This window comes from Sus scrofa, chromosome 6, assembly GCF_000003025.6.
Source record: "Sus scrofa isolate TJ Tabasco breed Duroc chromosome 6, Sscrofa11.1, whole genome shotgun sequence".
NCBI classification, from domain to species: domain Eukaryota; kingdom Metazoa; phylum Chordata; class Mammalia; order Artiodactyla; family Suidae; genus Sus; species Sus scrofa.
The window spans coordinates 169,019,244-169,046,810 of record NC_010448.4 but is presented as its reverse complement, the minus strand read 5'-3'; the positions used below and the strand labels follow the sequence as shown (position 1 = coordinate 169,046,810).

The window sequence follows — 27,567 nt, the reverse complement described above, 5'->3', positions numbered from 1 at the left end:
ATCATATTATTTTCGATATAAAATTCAGAACTCTAACAACAAAGCCTACAATAAAACATGCCTCTCCTGGGGGCAATACTGGGATTAATGAAGTTTTTAAAATATAACCAGAGAACATAAATTCAAGCCCATCTCACCACCACCTATCAGTTTAAAGCTTACGAATGAGAGCTCCACCTCTACTTGGAAGGTAACAGTTATAAAGACTAACGTCCCTTCCCCAACAATGAGAAACCAATGGATAAGGGGGAAAAAAAAGGCTATTTTAAAGCCACATCAGACAGCTGAGGGTGCAAGGCAGCCCAACAAATGAATTCCTAAGAACAGTAAGCCCATTCAAAGAGAAAGAAGACAAACTGTCTTACCTTTTGGCAGAACATGGGAGAAGGAGGTGGCCCACCGCCCAAGCACCCAAGAAATTAGCCACAGTGTGAAAGGCCAATCGTGGGCTAGTGCATCAGTTTAAGGTAACAAGGACCCCAGACACAAGGGAAGTTTCCAGTCATTCTCAAGTTAGGAAGACGCTCTTGGGCCTTCACCATATGCTCACAATGAAGATTAGGGGGAGGAAAGGAGACCAAGGAAAGTCTTGCAGCCTAAGCAGGAAGGAGGAAACTGATGGCCAACGTGAGGGAAAAAAGCCACACCACTTTCTACAGATCTCACAAAACAAAAAACTTAAGTCTGAGGTAGGAGTAGCCAAACCTCTATCCACAGGGCTCTGGCAAAGACTGAAGAATAGAAACAAAACCCTTCTGCCTCTAGGGAAGGACAGGAAACACTTTTCCAGGATAGAGGCAAAGACTCACTGCTGATGGACGAAGGACAAAAGCAAAATCCTTTTACCTCTGGGACAAGTTCAGAAACTACCCAGGGGCCCGTATCCCACAACAATACACCATGCTGAGGTGGAGGCTGGCTCTAGCTGGGAAAGGGGCAGGAACCTCCCACACAAAAGAGGGAAAGAAGCACTGAAAAAGCCCCACCCCCAATCCTAGGGCCTGTGTAAGACTAAGGCTGGATCAAGACAACGGAAAAACAAAACAAAACCAAACAAAACCACCCCTTATCACAAGCCTCGCAGTAAATAACAAGTAATAACGACCTACTGATAGAGGAGGGAAGACAAGGTAGGTAGAGACAAAATCTAAAGAGAAAGTGGGGAAACCAGGAAAACTCTGCAGCGCCCAAGTCCCCCCGCTCCAACCACAAGGGAAGAGGAATCTGCTGCAGGAGGAATGTCAACCTGAGGTATGCTGAAAGGCAATACACTGACAACAAAACCTAAATTCAGCTCAACCAACGGAGTAATGCAGCTTCCCACACAAATGGCCTGTGAAAAAAGATGCCTGACCGTTTATTATAAATACTACTTAGCTTATCTCTACAATTCTTCTACACATATATTAGGCGCTCAGTCAAAAATTGCAAGACACAAGGAAAAGAAAAAAAAAAAACATTGTCAAGAGACAAAGCAATCAACAAAACCCAACTGAGAGACGACTCGGGGGTCAGAAATATCAGGCAAGAACCTGTAAAAACCATGACTGGTGTGTGTGCTCAAGCACCAAGGAGAAAAAGTACACGACTTGCATCAAGAGATGGGACCCTCAATGGAGGTGTACAAGCTCTAAGAGTGAAATGTAAGCGATAGAGGAGTGCCCACCGTGGCTCAGCAGTAACGAATCTGACCAGTATCCATGAGGATGTGGGTTCAATCCCTGGCCCCGCCTAGTGAGCTAACCATCCGATCCGGCAATGCCATGAGCTGTGGTGTAGGCTGCAGACACAACTCAGATCTGGCGTTACTATGGCTGTGGTGTAGGCCTGCAGCTACAGCGCTGACCTGACCCCTAGCCTGGGAACTTCCATGTGCTATGAATAAGGCCCTAAAAAGACCAAAAAAAAAAAAAAAGGGATAGAAATTAAAAAAATGATCAAAGATCAAGAATTCCCTAGATGGCTCATCCGGATTGGACACAACTAGGGAAAAGCTCAGATATCCTGAGACAAGAGTAACAGAAATTACTCAAACTAACACACACGCACACAGGCCCCAAAAAGAACATCCGAGAACTATGGAACAACACATGTGAGTCTCAGAAGGCGAAATGAAAATGGGGCAAAAGAAAATTCTGAACAAGTCACAGCCAAGAATCTCCCCAAAATAACGCAAGGCATCAAACCACAGATGCAAGAATTTCAGAGAACATCAAGCAGAAGGAATTAAAAATCCACACACCTATATTCAATATAGTCAAAATGCTGAAAATCAAAATGAATAGAGTATCTTGATAGCACCAAGAGAAAAAAAAAATATTATGTATAGGAAAATAATGATAAGAATTACAGCAGATGTCTCAAAAACCATGCAAGAAGACAACAAAGTGACATCTTAAAATACTAAAAGTCAATTCTATATACGCGGTGAAAATCTCTCTCAAAAATGAATTACAGATGAACAAAAGCTGAAAGCGTCCATTTCTTGTCCTGCCAGGTGGCTGGCAGTGCTATAAGCAAGTTCTTCAGAGAGAAGGTGGATACCAAATGGAAACCTGGATGTACGAGAAAGAAGAGCTCCAGAGAGGGCGACGATGAACGCAAGTTTTTAAAAGTTACTTTTTCTTGCTTTAATGCCTTTAGAAGATAACCATCTAAAGCGAATAGAACAGTTTTATTATGGGTTGGTAACAGGTAAAAGTAAAATATATGACAACACTAACACAAAGACTGGGTCCGGGAAATTAGACATACAGTTGACCCCTGAACATAATAGGTTTGAACTCCATGGGTCCACTTACATGAGAATTTTTCTTTTTTTCTTTCTTTTTTTTTTTTTTTTGCTTTTAGGGCCACACCTGTGGCATATGCAGGTTCCCAGGCTAGGGGTCAAATCGGAGCTACAGCTGCTGGCCTACACCACAGCCACAGCAACACCAGATCCTTAACCCACTGAGCGAGGCCAGGGATGGAACCCACAACCTCATGGCTCCTAGTCGGATTGTTTCCGCAGTGTCACAATGGGAACTCTGAGAATTTTTTTCAATAAATACATACTGCAGTACTACACCATGCCAGGATGGTTTAATCCACGGCTGCGTAACCATGAATATGGAGGCCCCATCGTAAAGCTATACATTCAACTGTGCGGGGGTCAGTGCCCCTCCTGCCCAGGCTGCTCAAGGGTCAACCACGTAAGGCTGGTAACGTCCGTGGGCTACATGTAAAACGGTCCACTGAAGGCAGAATGTGTAAGTTAAAGACGTGTGTGGTAAACCTGGAGTAATCACCTCCTAAAACAAAATTTAGAAAGAGGTACAACTAACAAAATAGGAGTGAAGAGAAAATGTCATTACTAAAAATACTCAGTCCAAATTAAAAGACAAGGAAAAGAAAGACCGCATTGGAAAAACTTGTGTTCACCCACCCACCTAAAAAGTGCGAGATGGGAGAGCTCCTGTCGCGGCTCAGAAGTAACGAACCTGACTGGTATCCATGAGGACAAAGGTTCAATCCCTGCCCTCCTTCAGTGGGTTAAGAACCCGGCACTGCCACGAGCTGTGGTGTAGGTCACAGAGGCTGTGGCTGTGGTGTAGGCTGGTGGCTGCAGCTCTGATGGGACCCCTAGCCTGGGAACCTCCATATGCCGTGGGAAGCGGCCCTAGAAAAAGACAAAAAAATAAATAAATAAATAAAATAAAAAGTGATCACGGCAAGTTCTGGGCTCCTAAAACTGGGCAAAAAGAACCTTTTTAAAAAGAATAATTATGAGGAGTTCCCAGTGTTGCACAGTGGGTTAAGAATCAAACTGCAGCGGCTCAGGTCAATGCAGAGGAGCAGGTTTGATCCCCGACCTGGCACAGTGGGTTAAAGAGTCCAGCTTTGCCACAGCTGCAGCACAGGTCAGTGCTACAGCTCAGATTCAGTCCCTAACCTGGGAACTTCCATACGCCAAGGGTTCAGCCATGAAAACAAAAGAAAAAAAAATGGTAAAAAAGGAAAAAAAACCAGAATAATTATGAAATAGCAATCCCTGGAAATGTTAAAGGTCCATCTAAAGCAAGAGATTGGACCAGATAATCTCCTCGGCATATTTTGTTCTAAAAAGCAACAGCATGCTTCCCCACCTACTCCCATTTTCCTCCTTCCATCCCTCTTTCTTTATTATGTCCAAACTATGTATCTTCCAGATGCAACTGTATCACTACTTCCAAAGCAGTTTCAGACTATAACTTGGGCTGGCCAACAGCAAGAAATCCAGCAAACTGAATCTCAGGTGGACTTACATGCAACAAGATCTCAAACAGAAATCTGTAAGTTCTATAATGAAGTTACTACTAAAACATATGCAAACATAAAAGATTAATTCTACTGGGAGAAGAGAGGTTAAATAGGAGCTTAAAGAATAAACAGAATAGGAGTTCCCTGGTGGCTCAGTGGGCTAAGGATCTGGCGATGTCACTGCTGTGGCTTGGAGTGCTGCTGTTGTGTGGGTTTGGTTCCTGGCCTGGGAACTTCCACATGCCATGGTCATGGCCCCCCCAAAAAAAAAAAACACAACTAAAAAAGAATGAACAGGAGTTTCTGTTGTGCCTCAGCAGAAACGAACCTGACTAGTATCCATTAGGGTGCAGGTTCAATCCCTGGCCCTGCTCAGTGGGTAAAGGATCCAGCATTGCCATGAGCTGTGGTACAGGTCACAGACATGGCTCGGATCTGGCATTGCTGTGGCTGTGGCGCAGGCCAGCAGCTACAGCTCCAATTCATCCCCTGGCCTGGGAATTTCCATATGCCGTGGGTGCTGCTCTAAAAGGCAAAAAAATAAATGAATAAATAAGTAAACAGAATAATGCCAAATAGAACAATGGCAAGATAGAAAATAAAAGGAAAACAAAAGCAAGAAAGAAATCAAGTGTTTATTTCTGGGACAGATAACAGGCTGGAATAGCCAGGAGAAAGAATACATGAGAGGGAACTAGCATAAAATAAAGCTAGGAATCCTAGGCTGAGACCAGGATTCAGGCTCCCATTCAAACCGTATTCACTGAGGCTTACTAAATGAAGTATGGTGCTAGGGCATGGAATAGAAAGATATAGAAAAAAATCCCTTCCCATAAGGCACTTGATCATCTGGCAGGGTACACAGCAAATCACTGGTACACAGTAATGCAGTAAATGTCTTTAACAAATATATTCAAACAAAAAAAGACTAAGGTGGGAGTTCCCATTGAGGCTCAGGGGTAACGAGCCTGACTGGTATCCATGAGGAGGCAGGTTCAATACCTGGCCTCGCTCAGAGGGTTAAGGATCCGGCGTTGCAGTAAGCTGTGGTGTAGGTCTCAGACACGGCTTGGATCTTGCATTGTTGTGGCTGTGGAGAAGGCTGGCAGCTGAGCTTGGATTCGACTCCAAACCAGAGAACTTCCATATGCCGTGCATGCAGCCCTAAAAAGCAAGAAGAAAAAGGCGAAGGTGTTAAGACAGAAAAGCTTATGAGGAACATAAGTAACTACCAGCTGATGGCAGACCTAAAGCTCCATAGATCTTCTTACACACACACACACACACACACACACACACACACACACACACAGCCCACAAATGGGTAACCCCTACATAAGAATATGAACATAACAGTGCACACAAAAAAGAAAGCAAGTTGAGCTATTTCTTATATAACGTAAGTGAAGTAGCAAACTAATTTGATGGTATGTCAAAAGCCTGGATGAGAAGTTAGGGCCTGATTCTAGAGCTAGGGTACGGAAGGTGAACCTGGACATCTCGTGATGCCAGAAAGTTACTATTAAGTGCTTAAAAAAAAAAGAATGGGACCACATCCAAAGGTACAGGAGCCAACCTATAAGTGCTCCCAATGGCCAAAGCAGCAATAATTTGAGCAGCAAATAACAAAGCACAAAAAAAATACACTAAATATCCATGAGTGCATACCATAACTACAAATATATGATTAAATAATTAAAAGGGGAAGGAACAAGCCTTCCTTACAGAAGAATCCCAATTAATATGGGAAAAAAAAATGAAGGAAAAGAGAAAGTTACCACTAGAAAATAATAAAAACTACTGCAAGGATCTACCGATGAATGCTAAAATTAATGAACAAAAATTAAAAAAAAAGAGTACTTGCATACCCTCAAAGTATCTCCCCTAAAACATTTCATAATTTACAAAGCAATAGGTAGCAATTTTGTAGTGGAAAAACCTAGCAGACACTCCCTTAACCAAAGAACCAAAGTTTCCGTCTCCAGTAGTAAGACAAACTGACGTCAAGTTCCCCCGACGTGATGTACAGAGAAGAGCAGGTCACCGCTGCACTGCTCTCCCTGCAAAGCACTATTTCAACCTACCCAAGGAAACATTAGCAAAGTGAGGAACATTCTACAAGACCCCTGACAAGCAGCCTTCCACACCGTCAGGGTCCTAAAAGACAAGGGAAGATGAGGAACTGGCACAGACTGGAGAAGACTAAGAAGACAGGACAGATGGCAGCTAAATGCCACGTGGATCCCAGATTAGATCCTGAATTGAATCTGGAAGATCAAAGGACACTGGCGAAACCTGAATAAAGCCTGCAGTTTACTTAGCGGCTTACAGTGCTGTTTGGTCAAAGCGTTACGCCAGCATTCATTTAGTTCTGCTCACAGTACCACGGCTATAGAAGATAGTCCCACAGAGGAAGTGGGTGAAGATACGCGAGACCCCTCTGTACTTAGGTAACTCTTCCATAAATCCAAAATTCTTCCAAAATAAAGTCTGTTTAAAGAAACCTGGATGATAAAAACAGTACTAGTTGCAATAATACTAGGTTGTTTTTCTCACTATCAACTTACCTGAACTGTGGGTATTGTTTTCCGGTGAATCTACGTTATTGCTGTTTCTACTTTATGCTTTGTCGGTCTTCTAACATCATAAAGCTATAAATAATTAATATTCTACCAAAAACAGTTACTCCCTAATCAAGAGCATTTAATTTCCTTTTTTACATCCTAGAAATGACTTGTAGTCAGAATTTCATCTTTAATTAGGTAGGTTTCCACAAAGCTTTATCTTCAAGAGAAGCCAATCCTGCTGTTTTTCACAGCATAAAGATAAACATTTAAATAGAATCCTTACCTTCCAACCACTGCCAGCCTCTCTATAATATGGGAAGTTATCACAAATCCACTGGTAAATCTCACTTAGAGTCATTTTCTTTTTGGGTGAGCTATTAATCGCAAACGTAATAAGGCTGGCGTAACTGTATGGAGGTTTCCCATCTTTGTGCTGCTGGACTTCCTCCTGGTCCAGGGTGGTGTTCGGGTCAAGGAGTGCACTCTTCTTGGAAATCCCTGTCCCATGTGCATTTTGCGTAGCATCGGACTTCTGGATGGCCGCTCGCATGGTGAGCTGTGGTAACCAGTCCATAGACGTTAGGCTGCTCTCCAGTTCTGACGTCATCCTGAAGGTAAACAGACCCCTTAGTCAGTATCAAGGAAAGCACCCCTGCTTCTTAAAACATCCAGTAGTCACAAATCTAGGGGTTCCAAAGTGAGGGAAAGCCCGAGTTAAATCTGGAGGAAAACACTGAGTGTATTAACGACCACACCAAAGATTTGAGGGATTAACATTTCCAATCTTTTTTCTTAATTTCTTCCTCTCCACCACACAACAAATTTGGTTTTAAAGTGTTTAAGAAGCAGAATAAATACACATAAAGTGATTCTGATGCAATTTTCTTAAAAAGACTATCTTGTGACTTTAAGTAAGGTGACAGGATCATCTAATATGAAAAAAAAAAAAAATCAGTCTGTAGAGTCCAGTTCTTTACTCATCAACACCACGGGCCCTTTAAAAACTTAAGACTGTATCTGGCATTTCTTTTACACAAATTTTAGGGAAATCATACAAAAGAATACCAAAAGCAAAGTGTAGGCAAGAAATCAGATCAAGATACAGAGAAACAGGCACAGGAATTTGCATAGAGGAAGAAGGCAGAGTAAAGCAGGGTAAACAAGAATAGCACGGAGACAAGCCAGTTGGGGGAGTTGACCAAAAAGAGGAATGCAAACTCAAGGACACTGATGAACTAGAGAACAGAATAGGCAGTACCAGGCAGTTTAAAAAAAAAGAAAAAAAAAAAGAGCCAAGGAACAAGCTTAAGAAAACTAACTAAATATCTGGGAATGTAGGATATAATAGCGATTCAATCACATAAATGGACAACAAAACTCGAGGACAGGATTACAGAAACATCCAGGGATCCGGATTCTGTAATATACTCCTCTACGAGGCTGAAAAATTCAAACCAGTACCACAAAAAGAAAAAACAAAATCTGCCAGGTAAACACATATTCCAGATAGAGGAGGAAACTGCCCTATGACAGTGGGTTAAGGATCTAGCATTGTCACTGCAGCAGCTCAGGTCGCTGATGTGGCACGAATTCAATCCCTGGCCTAGAAACTTCCACATGCCACAGCCAAAAAATATATGTATATTTTTTTCTCTGTCTGGGGGAGGCGGGGTGGGGGGAGGACAAAGTTTGACACGTCACACAATGGAATCGCTAACTTTCAACAAAAGGTACAAACCTTCCTATCCTGAGACCAAAGAAGCAGGAATAGTGACCCTGACAATAAAGCAGAGAATGAAACACTTCTAAGTGATACGGAAATAAAGGAAAAAATAGAAAACAAAATAAGAAACTTAAAGAATCTCAGTAAAAAGAAAAAAAAAATCCTAGATAAGAAAATCCTGTACATACACTTTATCTCAATGGCTGGAGGCAAAAAGCAACCTAGAGAAGGCGCTTTAGGCCCTGACCATTTGGGAGGCAGGTATAGCTGGTAAAGAACACGGGCTCTGCTGGCAGGGAGACCAGAGTTCAAGTACTTATTCCACCAGTTACTACCTGTGATACTATGAAAGCGCTGAGGTCTCTAAACCCCATCTCATCCGTAAAATCAAATAATAACAGTACCTGTGGTTACAACATTACTCTTGAGAGTTAAGCAGGATAACATGTGCACAGAAGAAACACTCACTAGGCGGTGGTTAAGAGCATACTCTAGGAGCATCCTGGGAGCATCCTAGGCGGTGGTTAAGAGCATACTCTAGGAGCATCCTGGGAGGTACTCATGAACCATAAAGCAAACCAGAGTAAGCAAGAGCAGCTTTAAATCAAGAGACAGCCGTGAGGGTTCTCTCTGCACTGCCAGTAGAGTCCTATTATCTTGTTTTTCAGATATTGTGATCAACAGTTTTACATTTTACATTTGCTTCCCTCCCCATCTCTACCATATGCATTTCTTTGAAAATTAAACTTTAAATTCCTCTATATAGCACCTCCAGAGATTTAAAAAAAACTTACCATCCTGTCTGCAATTTCAGCCAGAAATGCTTGTTCCCAACATGAAATAAGGTATAGACACTAGTGGAATAAGGAGCCAAGATAATTTAGAGATTGCAGAAATGTCAAAGTACCCTAGAGATCAGAGATTAGAGACCAATCCCTCAACCTAAAAATGAAAAACAAGTCTAATGAAGTGCAAGACTTGCCCCAAGTCACATGAATCGTTCACAGCAGAACTAAAATCAGAGCTCAGCTCTCCTGATGCCCCATCCACTCGTTTTTCTACCATACCTCCTCTGTAAAAGGACAATAATAGCAGCTACGCCTCACTGATAGAAGAACTCAGAACAGCGACTGGCAACTAGTAAATATTCAAGAACTGCTGGTCACTGGTGGTGATAATAGGAGTTGCTGCTATTATCATTCACATTTCCTTCTACAAACACTGGCTACTGTCATATCATGCTCTCATTCTTTGTCTCCATTAAGTCTCCACCAAGTGGCTTTACTTTGTTCATATTTCCAAAGCAGCCAGGCACGTACACTTTCAAAGCTAATGTAAAAGCACATTCCAAACTGGAATATAACTGATCTCGCAGATGCTCCTGAGTAAGAACCATCTTTAACTTCTGTTTCCTTTCACTGAGACTTTGAGAATCTCAATAATATGATGTGAACATACACTAAGCAGGTACTTAATACGGCTATAACATTTACAAAGTACTTGAAATTACACGTGTACAAGGCTGTTCTAGAGTAAAACTGTGCATACACACACCCCACATGCACACAAGCACACACACATAGCAAGCATGATACAACTGCAGTCCTCTAGGAACCTCCAAATAGGAAGGTCAAAGACAAGAAAGAGCTGGAAAGGAGCTCTGGGTATCGTACTGGTTCAGAAAAGGGGACAACATGGGCTGCAGGGGTGAGAAGAAGAGAGGGAAGAATTTCAGCTAAGACTTGAAAGAACATTAAGATCTAATAGGCTGGAAAGAAAATGCTGCCTAGTCATCAAAAACATCATGAGTAAGAATTACTCCATGGCTGTGCCTATTTTTGCCAGTTCTCCTATAGCAGATTTGAGGTAGACTGTTAAAAAATCTCTTAAATTTAAACTCTGAAAAAGGAGCTTGTCCTCTTTGCAGTTTGTTAAATTTTACACATTCTTGGTAGTGAGGTAGGAAGTGCTTCCACTGTTGCTGCTTAAACTGACGGCTGAAAACACAAAAAAACAACCATGAGATTTAGCCAGATCATCAGTAACTTTAGAAAGCACTCTCCTGGTGGAATGGTGATGACAGAAGCCCACTTGTATAAGGGAACAGATGGTGGCAGATTTAAAAACAGCATGGGAAGCTCTGAGGAATCTGGTTCTGGAAATCTGGTTAAGAAACTCAGGCCCTCTTTACCTCACCTCATTCCAAAAGCTTCCCAGCTGGTCTCCTCGGTTCTGATTTCTCACCACTCCTCCCTGCGAATCACTGCCAGCGGCCACGTATATACTCCAAGCGAAGTATCAGCATGGTTTTCGTGTCTTTGTGCCCAAAAACCTTCAATGGTTCCATTTTTCCTATTACAATGAATCTAAATGCCTCATTTCCAACTACGTTGGCGTTCACGAACCTCTTCGTAATCCTTCTCTAAATTCCTGGAGCAATTAAAACCTCAGTGTGGCTCTACCACGCTGTCTTGTGTGTATAACTGCATCCTAAGCTCTCCACCCCACTCCCCTTCTCCCCCACCTCCCCACTGAGGAGAGTTTCCCTACACTAGTGTTTCTGAGGCTGCCCAACCCCACGCCAGACGGTATCTGAAAAATAACAGTATTTGGGTAAAAGGAACAAGAGTGTGTTTTCTTTCACGCCTTTTCCTTCTTACTCTGAGCACTTGGCTCTACTTTTTCAAGACTCAGACCAAACACCTCCCTCCCGCCGCTTCTGAAAGCCTGGTCAAGGCACTCTTCCCATGTTCTTATTCTTTCATCTTATTCTCATCTTAGTCATTTCTGTTCCCACAAAGTCTAGGAACATAGGCAAAGGGTCAACAAACGGTGGTTAAGTCATCGGAACAGTGACTGTGCAATGAAGGTGTGGGCATGTGCCTCCTCGAACACTGAGACCCAACATGTTTAAAAGCTGAAAGAGGGAGTTCCCGTCATGGTGCAGTGGTTAACGAATCCGACTAGCATCCATGACGATGCTGGTTCGATCCCGGACCTTGCTCAGTGGGTTAAGGATCTGGCATCACCGTGAGCTGTGGAGTAGGTTGCAGATGCGGCTCGGATCCCGCTTTGCTGTGGCTCTGGCGTAGGCCAGTGGCTACAGCTCAGATTCGACCCCTGGCCTGGGAACCTCCTGGGAACCTCCATATGCTGCGGAGTGGCCCAAAGAAATAGCAATAAATAAATAAATAAATAAAAGCTAAAAGAAAGACGTGAAAGGAAGTTCCCTTGTGGTGACGTGGGTTAAGGATCTGACATTGCCGCAGCTGTGGCACAGGTCACAACTGCAGCGCACGTTCAATCCCTGGCCTGGAAACTTCCACACACTGCAGGTATGGCAAAAAAAAAAGAGGTACAAGAGGATTCAATAGTATGATGTAAGGGTAACCACAGAATTGAGGTCCTTTATGAACTGGAAAAAAGGAGACTAACAAGGAGCACTAGACAAGAAGAGAGTTCTACTGAAAGACAGAGAAAAATGGGAAGACAGAAACCAACATAAAAAGATAGTGTTACTTGTGGGATAAAGCCAAATACGAAGAATTTGTCTGAAGTGCTTAACTCTATGATGGGGTCTGTTGTACAAAAGATGCTCCATGAGGAATTTTTTTCTGTATACAGTAAGAAGGTCAAGAGATAACAACTCCACACTAAGCCATGACACAGGAGGAGGGAGGTGGTTCCAAGTCCCCTTTATGAAACAGCGCCACTGGTATGATCCCAAATATGCATTTTAGCTACTTGAGCACAATGTTTGGCCTCCCCCTGTACCTTCCCTAACTCCTAGGAGCAGTCGAGGCTTACTTAAAAAGTTTTCAAGTTTTTCAATAGTATCAAAGAGGTGGGAAAAGGGTAGAGATATTACTGACTTTCCTAAATAAAGGTAAGAGGAAAATAGTACAGAAATTAAAAGAAATAAGAATAATGAGAATCATGATGTTGGCACCTAGATATTTCTGAGTCCTTCCTACCTCCATTCCTAGCACTTGGCATTTCATCCTAAGACTTGGCATCATGTGAAAAATTGAGCGACTGGGACCTCAAAAGAAACCCTTGTGATTTACCACAGCAGTAATTCTGATCACATGCACCTCAAAGAATCTACCTATCTATAGATAGACAGACAGATAGATATAGATATCTACATATATATATATATATATATATATATATATATACAGATATTACATATACCTCCTGTCGCTGCAGCTCAACACCAAAAGCAACCAGAAGCAACTCTATGGCAGAGACCACTAACTGCCAACTAATATCTATCTTGGCTTCCTTCCTTAAGAATACAACCCCAATTTTATTCTGAACAGCATTACACCTCTTGCCCTCCCTGCTCTCTGGAATGCGGATATAATAGCTGTTGCTCCAGCAGTCATCTTGGACCATAAGATCTTTAAGAACATAAGCCACGGGACTTCCCATCGTGGCTCAGTGGTTAACGAATCCAACTAGGAACCATGACATCGCGGGTTCGATCCCTGGTCTCGTTCAGCGGGTTAAGGATCCAGTGTTGACATGAGCTGTGGTGTAGGTTGCAGACGCAGCTTGGATCCCTCATTGCTGTGAGTGTGCCGTAGGCCAGCAGCAGTAGCTCCAATTAGACCCCTAGCCTAGGAACCTCCATATGCTGCAGGTGAGGCCCTAGAAAAGACAAAAACAAAATAAAACAATACAAAAGAATATAAGCCACATACTAAGAACATGAGCGTAGAGAGGAAGGATCTGGGTCCCTAATTTTTTGGTGAAGCAATTGTGAAGCTGCCTTCCAGCCCTGAACTCCCTACCTTCTAGACTTTTTTTTTAAATGGCCACACCCACAGCATATGGAAGTTCCCAAGCCAGGGACTGAACCCGCACCTCCACAGCGAGCAGAGCTGTTGCCGTCGGCTTCTGAACCCATTGCACCACAGCAGGAACTCCCTACCTTCCAGACTTTGTATTTGATTAACTACTATAAAAAGCTCTCAACCAGGAGGTGAATACAATTCCTAACAAACACTGAATGCGGGACACAGAAGTGAAGTGATACAAATAAGAGGACCTAAAATAAGATACTCTCTTTAGAGGCGTAGATTAAGTAAACATTAGAAATGCTAATACTGCAGGATGAAAAGCTAGTAACACTTATTAAAGAATGACAAAGGATATGATCAAACTGTCACCTACTACAACTGGAAAACAAACTATATGCCAGCTGAGGATAAATAACAAGGAGAGAGATAGAAACTATAGGGAAAATTGAGAATACTGGCATGTGCTGGCTCCTTTGAAGCACTTAAAGTCCTACAAGAGAAAAGTTACAAGGAGAGATGGAGAAAATGCAGATTTGCTAAGAGAGGTTCTCCCTGCCTATGGCCTGCAATTCAAGCTAAAGTCCTATAATTTAAAGCCCTACATGGCTGAAAAAACACCAACTGCTTCTGCAGTAGCAAAATGAAGTTGCTGAGTGACAGGTGCAAAGCTGCAGGCTTAGCAGGAGAGAAGACGGGTGCCTTTGCCTCAGAAAAGCGCTGCCGTGAAGCTGCTGACTTTCTACCCAAGACCATCGTTTCAAATGGCTCACCCAGAGCCATCGCTCCTCAGGAGCTACAAGAGCTGGATAAACTTGGATGGGGGAGAATACATTCTTTATTCTCACTGACTTGTAACGAAAACTTAGAATTCCCTTTAATTATGAAAGTAGACAACAAATCAGAGCAGCATTAACAGTACCTGTGACTTTGCCGTCAATAAAAATCACAGATTCTTACCACATGGTAAATATTGCAGAATCTCAACTTTTTATTTACTCATCAACTACTTCAAATGTATGGTAGTGTATCAGGCTTGCCACTAGATCTTTTATTTAACGTGTTAATTTAAAGGCACATATATTATTATGTCAGAAAGTTCATGTTTTCCTAACCCTATTTACTGTGATTAATTTATCTCTTTTGTAATCCTAAGTATTTTATGAATACTGAGGTATTATTCTAAGAAGGATCCACAGGTTTTACCAGATGCTGAAGGGGCTCCATGGCACCACCACAAAGTTAGAAATCCCTGGGGTGAGTGGAGTACAAAGGGAAGGGTCTTCATATTAAAAACTGCTGCCTGGGCATGTCCCTTGGCTTAAAGTAGCAACAAGTCTAGAAACTAAGTTTTTAAGATAACTGTATTGGATGGGGGGTGGGAGAGGCATGTGTCCAGACTGCAAAGCCTCCTAGGTTTCCCAAATAATAGCCAAGCTCCCCAAGAGCAAGTGAATATAAAACCTGTGCACTTTCCAGAAAGGGGATCTTCACTATTCCCCACCTCGGATGTGGCCGTGGAGGATCCTGGACAAGGTAAGGCCTTTCAGAGGGCACAGGGGACAAAGGAGAGCCCAGCACAGAGCAGAATCGAAGAGTTTATTAAACTGTCACCACTACCTCATAGGATTTTATTATCAGTTTGGCCTAGTGATCATTTTGTGCCCCGCCTCTTTCTGAATAACAGCTTTTATTGCTATTATCCTATTCCTTCTCCACCACTACAAACAAAGAGCCACTCTGGGATCTAATGAAAAATGAAAGCACTCAGAGAGCTTAGAATTTCAGCTGGATATAATCATTGGATGAAATTCTAGGCTGTTTCCCTTGGAAAAAGGGTGAATGAGTTCTAGTTACTAGGAAGAAGGTGACAGTGGATATTTGGGTACCCAAGGCAGATTGTGGCAGAAACCTAAAAAGGAAGAAAATAATCTACCACAGATTGAGCTTACATTTTGAAAGCATGCGACAAATGTTTAAATATTATAAATGAAGTAATAATTTAAGCTACTTCCAAGCAAAAACAACTGCTATTGCTTTTTTCAAAATTAGTTATCGTAAGAGTTCCCACTATGATACAGCAGGTTAAGGACCTGGTGCTGTCACTGAGGCAGCTCAGGTCGCTGCTATGGCATGGGTTCAGTCCCTGGCCTGGGAACTTCCACAAGCCACGGGCAGGGCAAAAAAAAAAAAAAAAAAAAAAAAAAATTAGTTATCATATATCAGCAAAGCTAAAGTTTCTATTCTTAATTCAATGTCAGGGAAATAACACAGTCAATGTCCTACATTAGAAAAGAATACAGTGATTAAGAATACAGGCTCTGGGAGTTTCTGTTATATCTCAGTGGGTTTAGAACCCAACTAGTATCCATGAGGATGCAGGTTTGATCCCTGGCCTCGCCCAGTGGGTTAAGGATCAGGCACTGCCACAAGCTGTGGCATAGGTCACAGATGCGGCTCGGATCCAGCGTTGCTGTGGCTGCGTGTAGGTCTGCAGCTGCAGCTCTGAGTCGACCCCTAGCCTGGGAATTCCCACATGCTGTAAGTGCAGCCCTAAAAAGAAAAAAAAAAAAAAAGGAGTACAGGTTCTGAGCAAGACTGACTGGACTGGAATCCAAGCTCTTCACTTTTAGGTCTATAATCTTAAACGAGTAAATGAGCCTCTCTATGCCTGCGTTTCCTCATTTGTAGCTGAAGATAAAAAGAGGACCCACCTCGAAGGATTACTGAGAGGATTAAATGAGCTAATACATACAAAGCACAAAGAGTTTCTAAAATATACTAAATAAGCACTCAATAAATATTAGCTATCATTACTATTAAATTCACACTCAGAATTTCCATATTTAGAAAATTCATATTCAGGAGTTTTGGAGTTCCCGTCGTGGTGCAGCAGAAACGAATCCGACTAGGAACCATGAGGTTGCAGGTTTGATCCCAGGCCCTTGCTCAGTGGGTTAAGGATCCAGCGTTGCTGTAAGCTATGGTGTAGGTCTCAGACGCGGCTCAGATCTAGCATTGCTGTGGCTGTGGGGTAGGCCGGCAGCTTCAGCTCCATTTAGACCCCTAGCCTGGGAACCTCCATATGCCGTGGGTGTGGCCCTAAAAGACAAAATGACAGGAAAAAAAACCTGAATTTTCTAAATCTTAAATTGTTACTTTTATTCAGCGGCTTTAGACTCATATGCCCTAAATCACACAATAACCATTTATCAACCTCAATGGAAATGAGCCCCTCATTCAATCATTTACTCTAAAGAAGTGACCCAGAAAGGGCTGGGGGTTTCTGGCCACAACGATAGATAGCATGTGGACATTACTGAGTCAGGGATCGAACCCATGCCACAGCCATGACCTGAGCCACAACAATGACAAGGCTGGATACTTAATCTGCTGTGCCACCAGTGAATTCCAAAAGGGCTGTGTTTTTAAACTGTTTGTAGATTGCATATAATTTATATCTGGCACACTTCCAAGCATTTTCTCTACCTTGGATATCCCAACCCACACTGCCTAGGACCTCCAATACTGCTCCCCAGAGTTGGTATTATAAACTCCAAAGTTAATTACTTGCTCTTCTTCTGCAGTAAACTCCTACCTTTTCAAAGCAACGGCTCTCTGCTCTACTTAGGAGGAAAGTGGATGGCATCAAACTAATCACCACTAAGTAAGGTCTGAATAACTGAGCCCTTATACCACCTATGAGCAACGAACAATCTCTTTAAAAGACAAGCCCAAAATATCCTCACGGAAGTGAAAATTACAGAAACATAACTTAAGATAGGGAATCCAATACATAAATAGTAAAAGTTCACAATTCAAAACTCTTGCCTTTCACAACTTTTGTTTCACCCCTAAAATTACAAGAATATTCACAATATGGCTTATGAAAAAACTGGGGTGATTTTGTGAGACAACAGCCATTTGTTAGCACCATTGTGATTTCAGAGCTATTTATCATAAAAAAAGGAGGGATGAAAAAAGAACCTCATTATGTCATTTTTAAAAGTCCTGGAGTTCCCGTCGTGGCGCAGTGGTTAACGAATCCGACTAGGAACCATGAGGTTGCAGGTTCGGTCCCTGCCCTTGCTCAGTGGGTTAAGGATCCGGCGTTGCCGTGAGCTGTGGTGTAGGTTGCAGACGCGGCTCGGATCCCGCGTTGCTGTGGCTCTGGCGTAGGCCGGTGGCTACAGCTCTGATTCGACCCCTAGCCTGGGAACCTTCATATGCCACGGGAGCGGCCCAAGAAATAGCAAAAAGACAAAAAAAAAAAAACAAAACAAAGTCCTGATATTACCTGTTTTGGAGATCCACATATTATTTATCTCCAAGGGAAGAAAAGTTCACAAAAGGTTATGTCATAATTTATTATATTTAAAAACAATAATAGTAAGTTTTAACAGGCTAATCTTTATCTCCCGTACTACAAAGAAGAAAGTTTCTTTAATTCCCATCTTGGAAAATGAGAACTGGTCAGAGTTCTCTTTGTTAACGATGCTTCATGTATTTCACAATACTAGTATCATCTGGGTTCCTTCTCTAAGTTTCAAGTACACAACTTCAACAGGATCTATTTTAAGGACCATAATATACTTATTGCTCTTGCGTAGAATCTCTCAAAATTACTCTATTACTCAAATATATAATCTTAGATTCACAAACTGTATCTAAATTCATACAAGCCATACTCACGTAATTAGAACTCCATTAAAATTTAGGGATTATATGGTCAAAAGATATTTTTATGCTACATATGTAATTCTCATCTTAAAAGTATTTTATTCTACAATTTAGAGAATAAAAATAAATATTTTGGACATTCACCACTAAACTACATTCTGTCATGAAGTAAGTCTTGTATTTTGCATATAAGTCGCACTGCACCTTTTGGAACCCCTGAATCTTGAGGGGCTGGAAAGACTGATAACTACAGCCCCTTTGACAGAGGAACATTCCAAGTCATCTTTGCAGATCCTACTTAAAACCCAGACAGAATCTGCTATAAATACGTCTTATACTTAGCTTTTAAAAATATACGTGCAGGGGAGTTCCCGTCGTGGCGCAGTGGTTAACGAACCTGACTAGGAACCATGAGGTTGCAGGTTCCATCCCTGGGCTTGCTCAGTGGGTGAAGGATCCGGCGTTGCCGTGAACTGTGGTGTAGGTCACAGATGCAGCTCTGATCTGGCGTTGCTGTGGCTGTGGTGTAGGCTGGCAGCTGGAGTTCCAGTTAGACCCCTAGCCGGGGAACCTCCATATATACATATGTGTGTGCATATACTAAAAAATGTCCTCTGAGTAACACGTATCCACTGGTTTACTTTGTTTCATTGAAGTGTTTCTCCTGACCTCTCTACACCCACACTGCTTCAGCTCGCCATACATTCACTGGATAGCCCATCTTCCAAGCATGCTGCCTCCACAGCTTTCCATCAGTAATATGACATCGTGGAAGGTGATCCTGCTTCATCTTTTGGTGTTAAGTGTGATACACAGGAAGTACGAAAGTAACAGCTTAAGCTGCCACATACAATGTATGCAGCATAGTACGGTTCAGTGGTCCGCCTAGTGTGGTCCAGAGACACTTTCAGGGGATCTGAAGGGTTACAACAATGTCTACGGTAAGATATTACTGGCCTTTCTCACTGTCATCCTCTAAGTGTACCGTGGAGCTTTTCAGCTGCTATGTGATGGGTACTTCCACAAGAGACTGAATGCACAGACACAGAAAAGAATTCAGCCGCCTCTATTTAGCCAGATATTTTTAAAACATTCAAAGACATAAAGCAACACCAATCTTCTAATTGTTTTGCTTTGGAAAATACAGTTATTTTTCATAAACGTGTTGTCTATGTTAACCTATAACGGGTACATTATTATTTCTACATAAATCAGCAACTATTTCAATTTTTTCTTAGTGTTAGTACCTAATACATTTTGACAGCTGTAACTCACACCCAAATACTCTTTGGACACCAAATAAATTTTGAACATGGAAACAACCTAAATGTCCATCGACAGATGAATGGATAAAGAAGGGACACACTCAATTCTAAACAACATTCACTGAAGGAAAGAAAAATTAGAGAACTATACAAGTCAAAGGCACATTCACTGAGGCTGTTTCGGAATTAAATGGGAATGAGTCAATAAGCTATGACTTCTGCCATTAGTCAGCTGACCCTACCTATCAGTGAAAATCTAAACAAAGAGACCTTCCTTCCTAAGAGCCAATCACTGCCAACTAATGTAATGCATCGATTCTGACTATCATTCCACGGTGGGAAATACTAACTTCCATAGAAATTTCAGTGCAACTGAGGGTGAAATGTTGACTAATAATCAATCTGCATAAGTTGTTGCAACTTAAACTTGTTAGATACTAGAGGAGTTTCTCTGCCTAGAGAATCATCTTTCTTATTCCACTACTGGCTCATAAAAAACCTGTATTTTTGTTTCTACTTTTTGCTTCTTGCCATTATCACTTCAAAGCTTCTCAGCTTTGCTGTCTTTAACACAGATTTTAGCTATCTTCTTCTCATCAAGCATAGCGACTTCCATGAAGAGCCACCACCTTATGGTAATGGAGCTTCCCATTCCCTCCCATGTGCTCAAGAAGTCATAGTTCTTAACTATCTTCTAAAAATTCAGTCTGTAATTTATAAATACGGAAATTTTTCTTCACATCAATGTTTAATCCACCACTAAGCAAATACACGATTATCGCGGTATTTTCTCAACCTGTAAAGCAGGGTGTACTTAATTAATTTAAGACTATCGGATTTCAAGACTTACTATAAAACCACAGTAATCAATACCAGTGGTTCCAATGAAAGAACAGACATATAAACAAAAATAGACCTATCACATATAACCCAATGATTTTCCATAAAAGGGCCAAGACAAGTTGGTGGAGAAAGGAAAAACTTCCCAAAAAAAGCGATGCTCAAACAACCGCCTAGCTATCTGCATGGGAAGAAAAGTTAACAACGACCTTCGTCTCACATCATACATAAAAATTTGAAAAATGAATCACAGAACGAAACATAAAAGCTAAAACTATACAACCTATAGAAGAACTCAGAAGAGAAAATACAACATTTGGTTAAACATTTCTCAGCTATGATGTGAAAAATTAAAATTCATAAAACGTCTGATGAATTGGACTTTATCAAATTAAAAACCTTTGTTCTTTGGAGTTCCCGACATGGCTCAGTGGAAACAAATCTGACTAGTATCTGTGAGGACGCAGGTTTGATCCCTGGCCTCCTCACTCAATGGGTTAAGGATCCGGCGTTGCCGTGAGCTGTGGTGCAGGTCGCAGATGCGGCTTGGATCTGCCGTTGCTGTGGCTGTGGCGTAGGCCTGTGGCTACAGCTCTGATTCAACCCCTAGCCCGGGAACCACCATATGCCCAGGGTGCGGCCCTAAAAAGAAATTTGTAAATTAATTAATACCTTTGTTCTTCAATAGACACTGTTAGGAGAATGAAAATACAAGCCACAAACTAAAAGAAAATACTTGCAAAGCATTTGTCTTAAGAATTTGTGGGAGTTCCCGTCATGGTGCAACGGAAATGAATCCGACCAGAAACCGTGAGGTTGTGGGTTCGATCCCTGGCCTCACTCAGTGGGTTAAGGATCTGGCATTGCCATAAGCTGTGGTGTAGATTGCAGATGTGATTTGAATGAAAACATAAAGTAGTCAATAAGCCCATGAAAAGATATTCAACATTTATCAGTCATCAGGAAAATGCAAATTAAAATCAAAATGAGATACCACTCTATACCTGTGGAATGTCTAAAATCAATTTGAGAAGGAGTAATAATGTTCCTTCATGAATTTAGTTCAAGCCACTTTTGTTTCTTCTGGAGAGCAACGAAGATAGTCACTGTCAATAAAAATAACTACGTTTGTGCTATAAGGTAAAGAAAGCATGACTGACGATCCCCATTTTATATGGCTTCCCATTATACTACACAGGCTTCTTTTGTTTTGTTTAGTTTCTCCTTGAATTAACTGTAGACCCACCTGTAAAATATCAAGGAGCACTATGTGCTTCTGCGTCTCTGCCTCTATTTAGTCAAATGAGTCTCATCCGTCCATAATCTCCACGAGTTGTAAACTGTTACAGTTAATACGTACTTTTCAAGTTCCATACATATGTGGGCGATGGGGAGGAAGAATATTACACATAACTGGGAAAAAATGGGTCACTTATACTTTAAACCTCCCTTCAGCACCACAACTTTCCCTGGACCTGTCCACAGCACCTATCCCTCAGGCTCTCAAGTAAGCACCAGTATGGGGCAGAATAATCTGATTGCTGTCCTTTTCTTTTTGCAGCTTTTATGAGAATCTTGAATGCTCTTAAACACATAAGTATTCAAATACGTATCTGTCAAATTGATTAGAACTAAAGCAGAAGTTCAATTTCAAATCCATAATTCTAAGGAGACTCTTCTCTGCTATGAAGATGGGACTCAAATCTTTCATTCACTATCCACGTGACCGTAAGGAAAGGCTCTGCGTCCTCAAATACCCTTCTTGAAATCCTAACTCAGTGGGTACAGAGAGAATATATCTCAACATAATGAAAGCCAGGGAGTGCCCATCACGGCACAGTGGAAACGAATCCAACTAGTATCCATGAAGATGCAGGTGAGATCCCAGGCCTTGCTCAGCAGGTGAGGGATCCAGCATTGCTGGGAGGTGTGTGTAGGTCACAGGCTCAGCTCAGATCTGGTGCGGCTGTGGCTGTGGTGTAGGCCAGCGGCTACAGCTCTGATATGACCCCTAACCTGCGAACCTCCATATGCTGTGGGTAAGGTCCTGAAAAGCAAAAAACAAAAAACAAACAAAAAATAATGAAAGCCATTTATGACAAACCCACAGCCAATACTCAACAGAAAAAAGCTGAAAGAATTCCTGCTAAAATCTGGAACAAGACAAGGATGCCCACTCTCACTTTTATTCAGACAAAAAAAAAAAAAGAGAGAGAGAGAGAGAGAGAGAGAAAGAAATAAAAGGTATCCAAAATGGAAAAGAAGAGGTAAAATGTTCATTATACACAGATGACATGATACTACATATAGAAAACCCTAAGGACTCTACACAAAAACCGCTCGATCTGATAAATGAATTCAGCGAAGTAGCAGGATAGAATATTAACACTCAGAAATTGGTTGCGTTTCTGTACACCAACAATGAAATATTAGAAAAGGAGTATAAAAAAATACCTTTTAAAATTAAATACCTAGGGAAACTTGACCAAGGAGGTGAAAAAGACTTAGACGCTGAGAACTACAAAACATTAATAAAGGAAACTAAAGAGGATTCAAAGAAATGGAAATATATCCCATGCGCCTGGATCAGAACAATTAATATTGTTAAAATGGTCATACTACCCAAAGCAATCTTTAGATTTAATGTGATCCCATCAAATCACCCGTGACATTTTTCACAGAACCAGAACAAACAATCCAAAAATTTATATGGAACCATAAAAGAAATAGAATTGCCAAAGCAATCCTGAGGGGAGGAAAAAAAAAACAAAGCAGGAGGCATAACTCTCCTTCAGATAATATTCCAAAGCTATAGTAATCAAGACAGTATGGGAGTTCCCGTCGTGGCGCAGTGGTTAACGAATCCGACTAGAAACCATGAGGTTGCGGGTTTGATCCCTGCCCTTGCTCAGTGGGTTAAGGATCCGGCGTTGCCGTGAGCTGTGGTGTAGGTTGCAGATGCGGCTCGGATCCTGCGTTGCTGTGGCTCTGGTGTAGACTGGTGTCAACAGCTCCGATTAGACCCCTAGCCTGGGAACCTCCATATGCCGCGGGAGCAGCCCAACAAATGGCAAAAGACAAAAAAAAAAAAAAAAAAGAGAGAGAGAGACAGTATGGAACTGGTACAAAAACAGACAGATAAACAGAACAGAACAGAGAGCCCAGAAATAAACCCAGACACCTATGGTCAATTGATCTTCGACAAAGGAGGCAAGAATCTTCAGCATGTGGTGCTGGCAAACTGGACAGCTGCATTTAAATCAGTGAAACCAGAAGACACCTTCACGCCATGCACAAAAATAAACTCAAAATGGCTTAAAGATTTAAACATAAGACATGACACCATCAGGCTTCAAGAAGAGAACACAGGCAAAACATTCTCTAACATAAACCACATAAACCGTACAAACGTTTCCTTAGGGCAGCCTCCCACAGCAATAGAAATAAAAACAAAAATAAAGCAATGGAACCTAATCAAACTTACAAGCTTCTGCACAGCAAAGAAAACCTTTAAAAAAATGAAAAGACAACCCATGAAATGGGAGAAAATATTGCAAACAATGCAAGCAACAAGGGCTTAATCTCCACAATATACAAACAGCTCACAGAATTCAACAACAATGACAAAACAACCCAATTGAGCAACTGGCAGAAGACCTAAATAGACACTTCTCCAAACAAATAGCCAACGGGGACATGGAAAAATGTTCAACATCACTAATTATTAGAGAAATGCAAATCAAAACTACAATGAGATACCACTTCACACCAGTCAGAATGTTCACCACTAATAAGTCTACACGTAACAAAGGCTGGAGAGGATGTGGAGAAAAGAGAACCCTCCTTCACTCCTGGTGGGGATGTGAACTGGTACAACTACTATGGAAAACAGCATGGAGGTTCCTCAGAAAACTAAACATAGAAATACCATGCAATCCAGCAATCCCACTCCTGGGCATATATCCAAACTACAATTCAAAAAGATGCATGCATGCCTATGTTCATAGCAGCACTATTCGCAATAGCCACATGGAAACAACCTAAATGTCCATTGACAGAAGAATGGATTAGGAAGATGTGGTACACACAGACCGTGGAACACTACTCAGCCATTAAAAAAAGAACAAAACAATGCCATTTGCAGCAAGATGGATGGAACTAGAGATTCTCATACTAAGTGAGGTAAGTCAAAAAGAGAAAGACAAATACTATGATACCATTTAGATGTGAAATCTAAAATATGGCACAAATGAACCTATCTATGAAACAGACTCACAGACATAGAGAATAGACTTGTGGTTGCCAAGGGAGAGGGTGGAGGGAGTGGGATGGATGGGGAGTTTGGGGTTAATAGATGCAAACTATTACATTTAAATGGAAAAGCAATGAAGGCCTACTGTATGGCACAGGGAACTAACTATATTCTGTCTCTTGGGATAGACTATGATGGAAGATAATATAAGAAAGCAAATGTGTGTGCATATATATCTATATATATCTTGCTGTACAGCAGATATTGGCACATTATAAATCAACTATATTTTAATAAATAGATCAACAAACTCTAACTTTTCTCACCCAACATTGGACACATGCTGCTTTGTACCAGAAACCTTTTTTATAAGGTTTTGCCTAGCTCACCAAGCCATTTCTCAGTCTTATTTCCCTCCCCAAAGCCCTGAAAGTCAACACCACCACAATAAATTAAAGGATTTTAATGAGGGTTGGTTTCTGATTCAAACTTTTCATCTGAATTTTTTTTCCAAGAATTTAGAATTAGAACTGAAACAGTTTGGGCTGGTCCTCTTGAAAAAGCTGTAAATTTAAGAGGTATCAGATGGCCATATGCCAAAAAAGCAAGGAAAGTTGGTTTGCAGAAAAGAATAGATAAGTTACATTCAGAGCAAAACAACAGAGAAGAAAATATACTGCCAAGGTTCCTAAAAACCTAAGTTCTATTCCCTTAGAGATCTGGCTACCCCTGGGTTCTGTGAAATACCCTAGAGTATCCACCAAATAAATTCCTTTTCTTTTTTGTTTGGTATAATCCAGTGCTGGTTTCCTTTACTTACAACCACGCAAAGCCTGACTAAAATAAACTTACTGAATCAAACTGAGATAGATTGGGACCTGGGACCCTTTGCTGCAGTTCTTGCACCTGGACAAATATCTCCTCAAGATACAAAATACAAAGAAACCATAAGGGACTAAAAATAACTGTGTGCAAGTCACAGTTGGGACAAAACTTTCTACAACACCAGAAATGCCTGTGTGCTATCAACATGATAGTCAGTAGCCATGTGTGACTACTAAGCACTTCGACTGCGGCTGGTGTGACTAAGAAACTGATTTTTTTCCTAATTAATTTAAATGTAAGTAGCCGCGTGAGGCTAGTGGTTACCATGTCAGTCCATAACACTTTAGAAGATAATCCCAAAAAGTTCAAGTTTCTGTAATGGTCAAAATCAAGAGGCTTTCTCATTTCTCTCCATTTAACTGGAACATGCCAAAACTAAATATATGAGTTAATACATTTATCAAGTCCAAAAAGACTGATAAAGATGACAATGATGAACTATGGCACAAGGCAAAAGGTGTTTTTGCCACTGTGTGGGACTGAGAAAGAGGGGAAAAGAAACCCTCTTCTACCCCATGTTCTTGAGCTGACAGCAGAGGATACAGGCATGTTCTCTTCTAGTCTCCAAATAATTACCCCTTTTGCTTTCTACTGCTGGAAAATGCAAAAGAGAGAAAAATATGCCAGACGCCTTACGTATATATTCTATCCCCTGAATCCTAACAGGCCAATGAGGTAAGCATTAACAACCCTATTAGAATAAAACTAGGAGAAGTCAAGTAACTTGTCCATGACCTTACGGATAATACATGGCAGAGATGTGAACCTGTATCTACCTGATTCTAAGACTATATACCAAAGCTGCCTTAACAATACCAAGACTGCTACTAGAAACAAGACATCAAGAAGCCTTTCACCCTCCTCTGGTCATAGATGGACTATTTAGAATACTACAAAAATGAAAGATTAGGATATAAGGATACTAAATATCTCAACTCAAATGCTACAGAGCTTCTCCACTTATTAACTAAATTTTAAGCTTATATTCTAGCCACAAAAATTTTATTGTAGGATATTATACACAAGAATTAGAATTAAAGTCATAAAATAACTCATAGTATCTCTTCTCTTTCATCATTCCTTCCAATTATATAATTCTATCAAACAAAAAATTATGCATATATTATTTCTAACCCAATGTCATATATAAGCTTCACCTAAACATAACTATTCCTATACAGGGATTTAAAATCTCATTGAATGACTTTAATATATGACTGTCAGCATATTCCACAACTAAGATAACTTGAAGTCTACAACCAGTGGAAGATTAAAATTCACAAAAATATCCTGATAGACCCATATCTAAAGTTTTAAATATTTAAAAAAAAAAAAAGGTAAAATGAATCTTCCCATCACACTAAGCAGAAATCACAGTGTTGCATGAAATTAGTTCTACAATAGCTTTGGAGATTAAAGAAAAAATAAGAGTCTTTTTTTTTTTAAGTTCTTTTCAGAGTTACATCCGTTGTTGGGTCAGGGTCAGGGGGTCAGGGCACATGGACTCCAACAAAGAAGAAAAGCAATCACTCTACCTACTTCCATTATAAGCAGGAAGATGCATTCTCAGGGAAAGAAATGTCATAATGGCATGAAGAAAAGCTTTCCTACTGAGGAAAAAGGACAGCCAGTCTTACTCTGATAAAAATTCTAGTATATACAAACTAAAAAAGAAACTTTATTTTTCTTTTGTAGCATTCTGAACAACCAGAATTTCCTTCAAGCCTAAGGATTCTTTGACTTCGTATTCATGGCTCTAATAATTTTCTATCATCTCTCCTGCCCTCCAAAGCTGGGCAATTCCAACTCTGGTCATTGCTTACTTTTTTCAAGCCACGATGACCTCGGTCACTGTTCCTCCAACATTCAAGGCACGTCTCCTGCCCTGAAACTTCCTGGGTTCCCTCTGCTAGGAATTCTCACCTTCCACCTACACAGTGCCTACAGCTCATGCCATCACCCTTTCACATCTTCATTCAAATGTAATCTTTTCACCAGGAAAGCCTTCCCAGACTACCTTACCTAACATGGACAAACACCCCTCTATTTCCTATCACCTTCTCCTTTATTTTTCACCCTAGCTCTTATCACTGACACGCTCAGATATTTCTTACTTTTTTTGTTTTAATGTAAGCCCAGTAATTACAGGATTTTTATCTGTTATGTTCACCCCTGTAGCCCCAACATTTATAATAATTCCTGTTAATATACTAGGTGCTCAATATACTGAATGAATAAATGATACAGCTAGCTGCAACACCACAGGTAA

General features: G+C 41.1%; 1 protein-coding gene across 9 annotated transcripts in view; it reads right to left on the bottom strand.

Annotated features, from left to right (window-relative positions):
* Window positions 1–27,567, bottom strand: part of FOXJ3 (forkhead box J3) — a 140,607-nt gene that overhangs the window by 88,228 nt on the left and 24,812 nt on the right. For all 9 annotated transcript variants that reach the window (XM_021096929.1, XM_021096935.1, XM_021096936.1 and 6 more), the window contains exon 3: window positions 7,132–7,456. In XM_021096929.1, coding sequence (XP_020952588.1) covers window positions 7,132–7,456 — 325 coding nt within the window. The remainder of the gene's footprint in view (window positions 1–7,131; window positions 7,457–27,567) is intronic.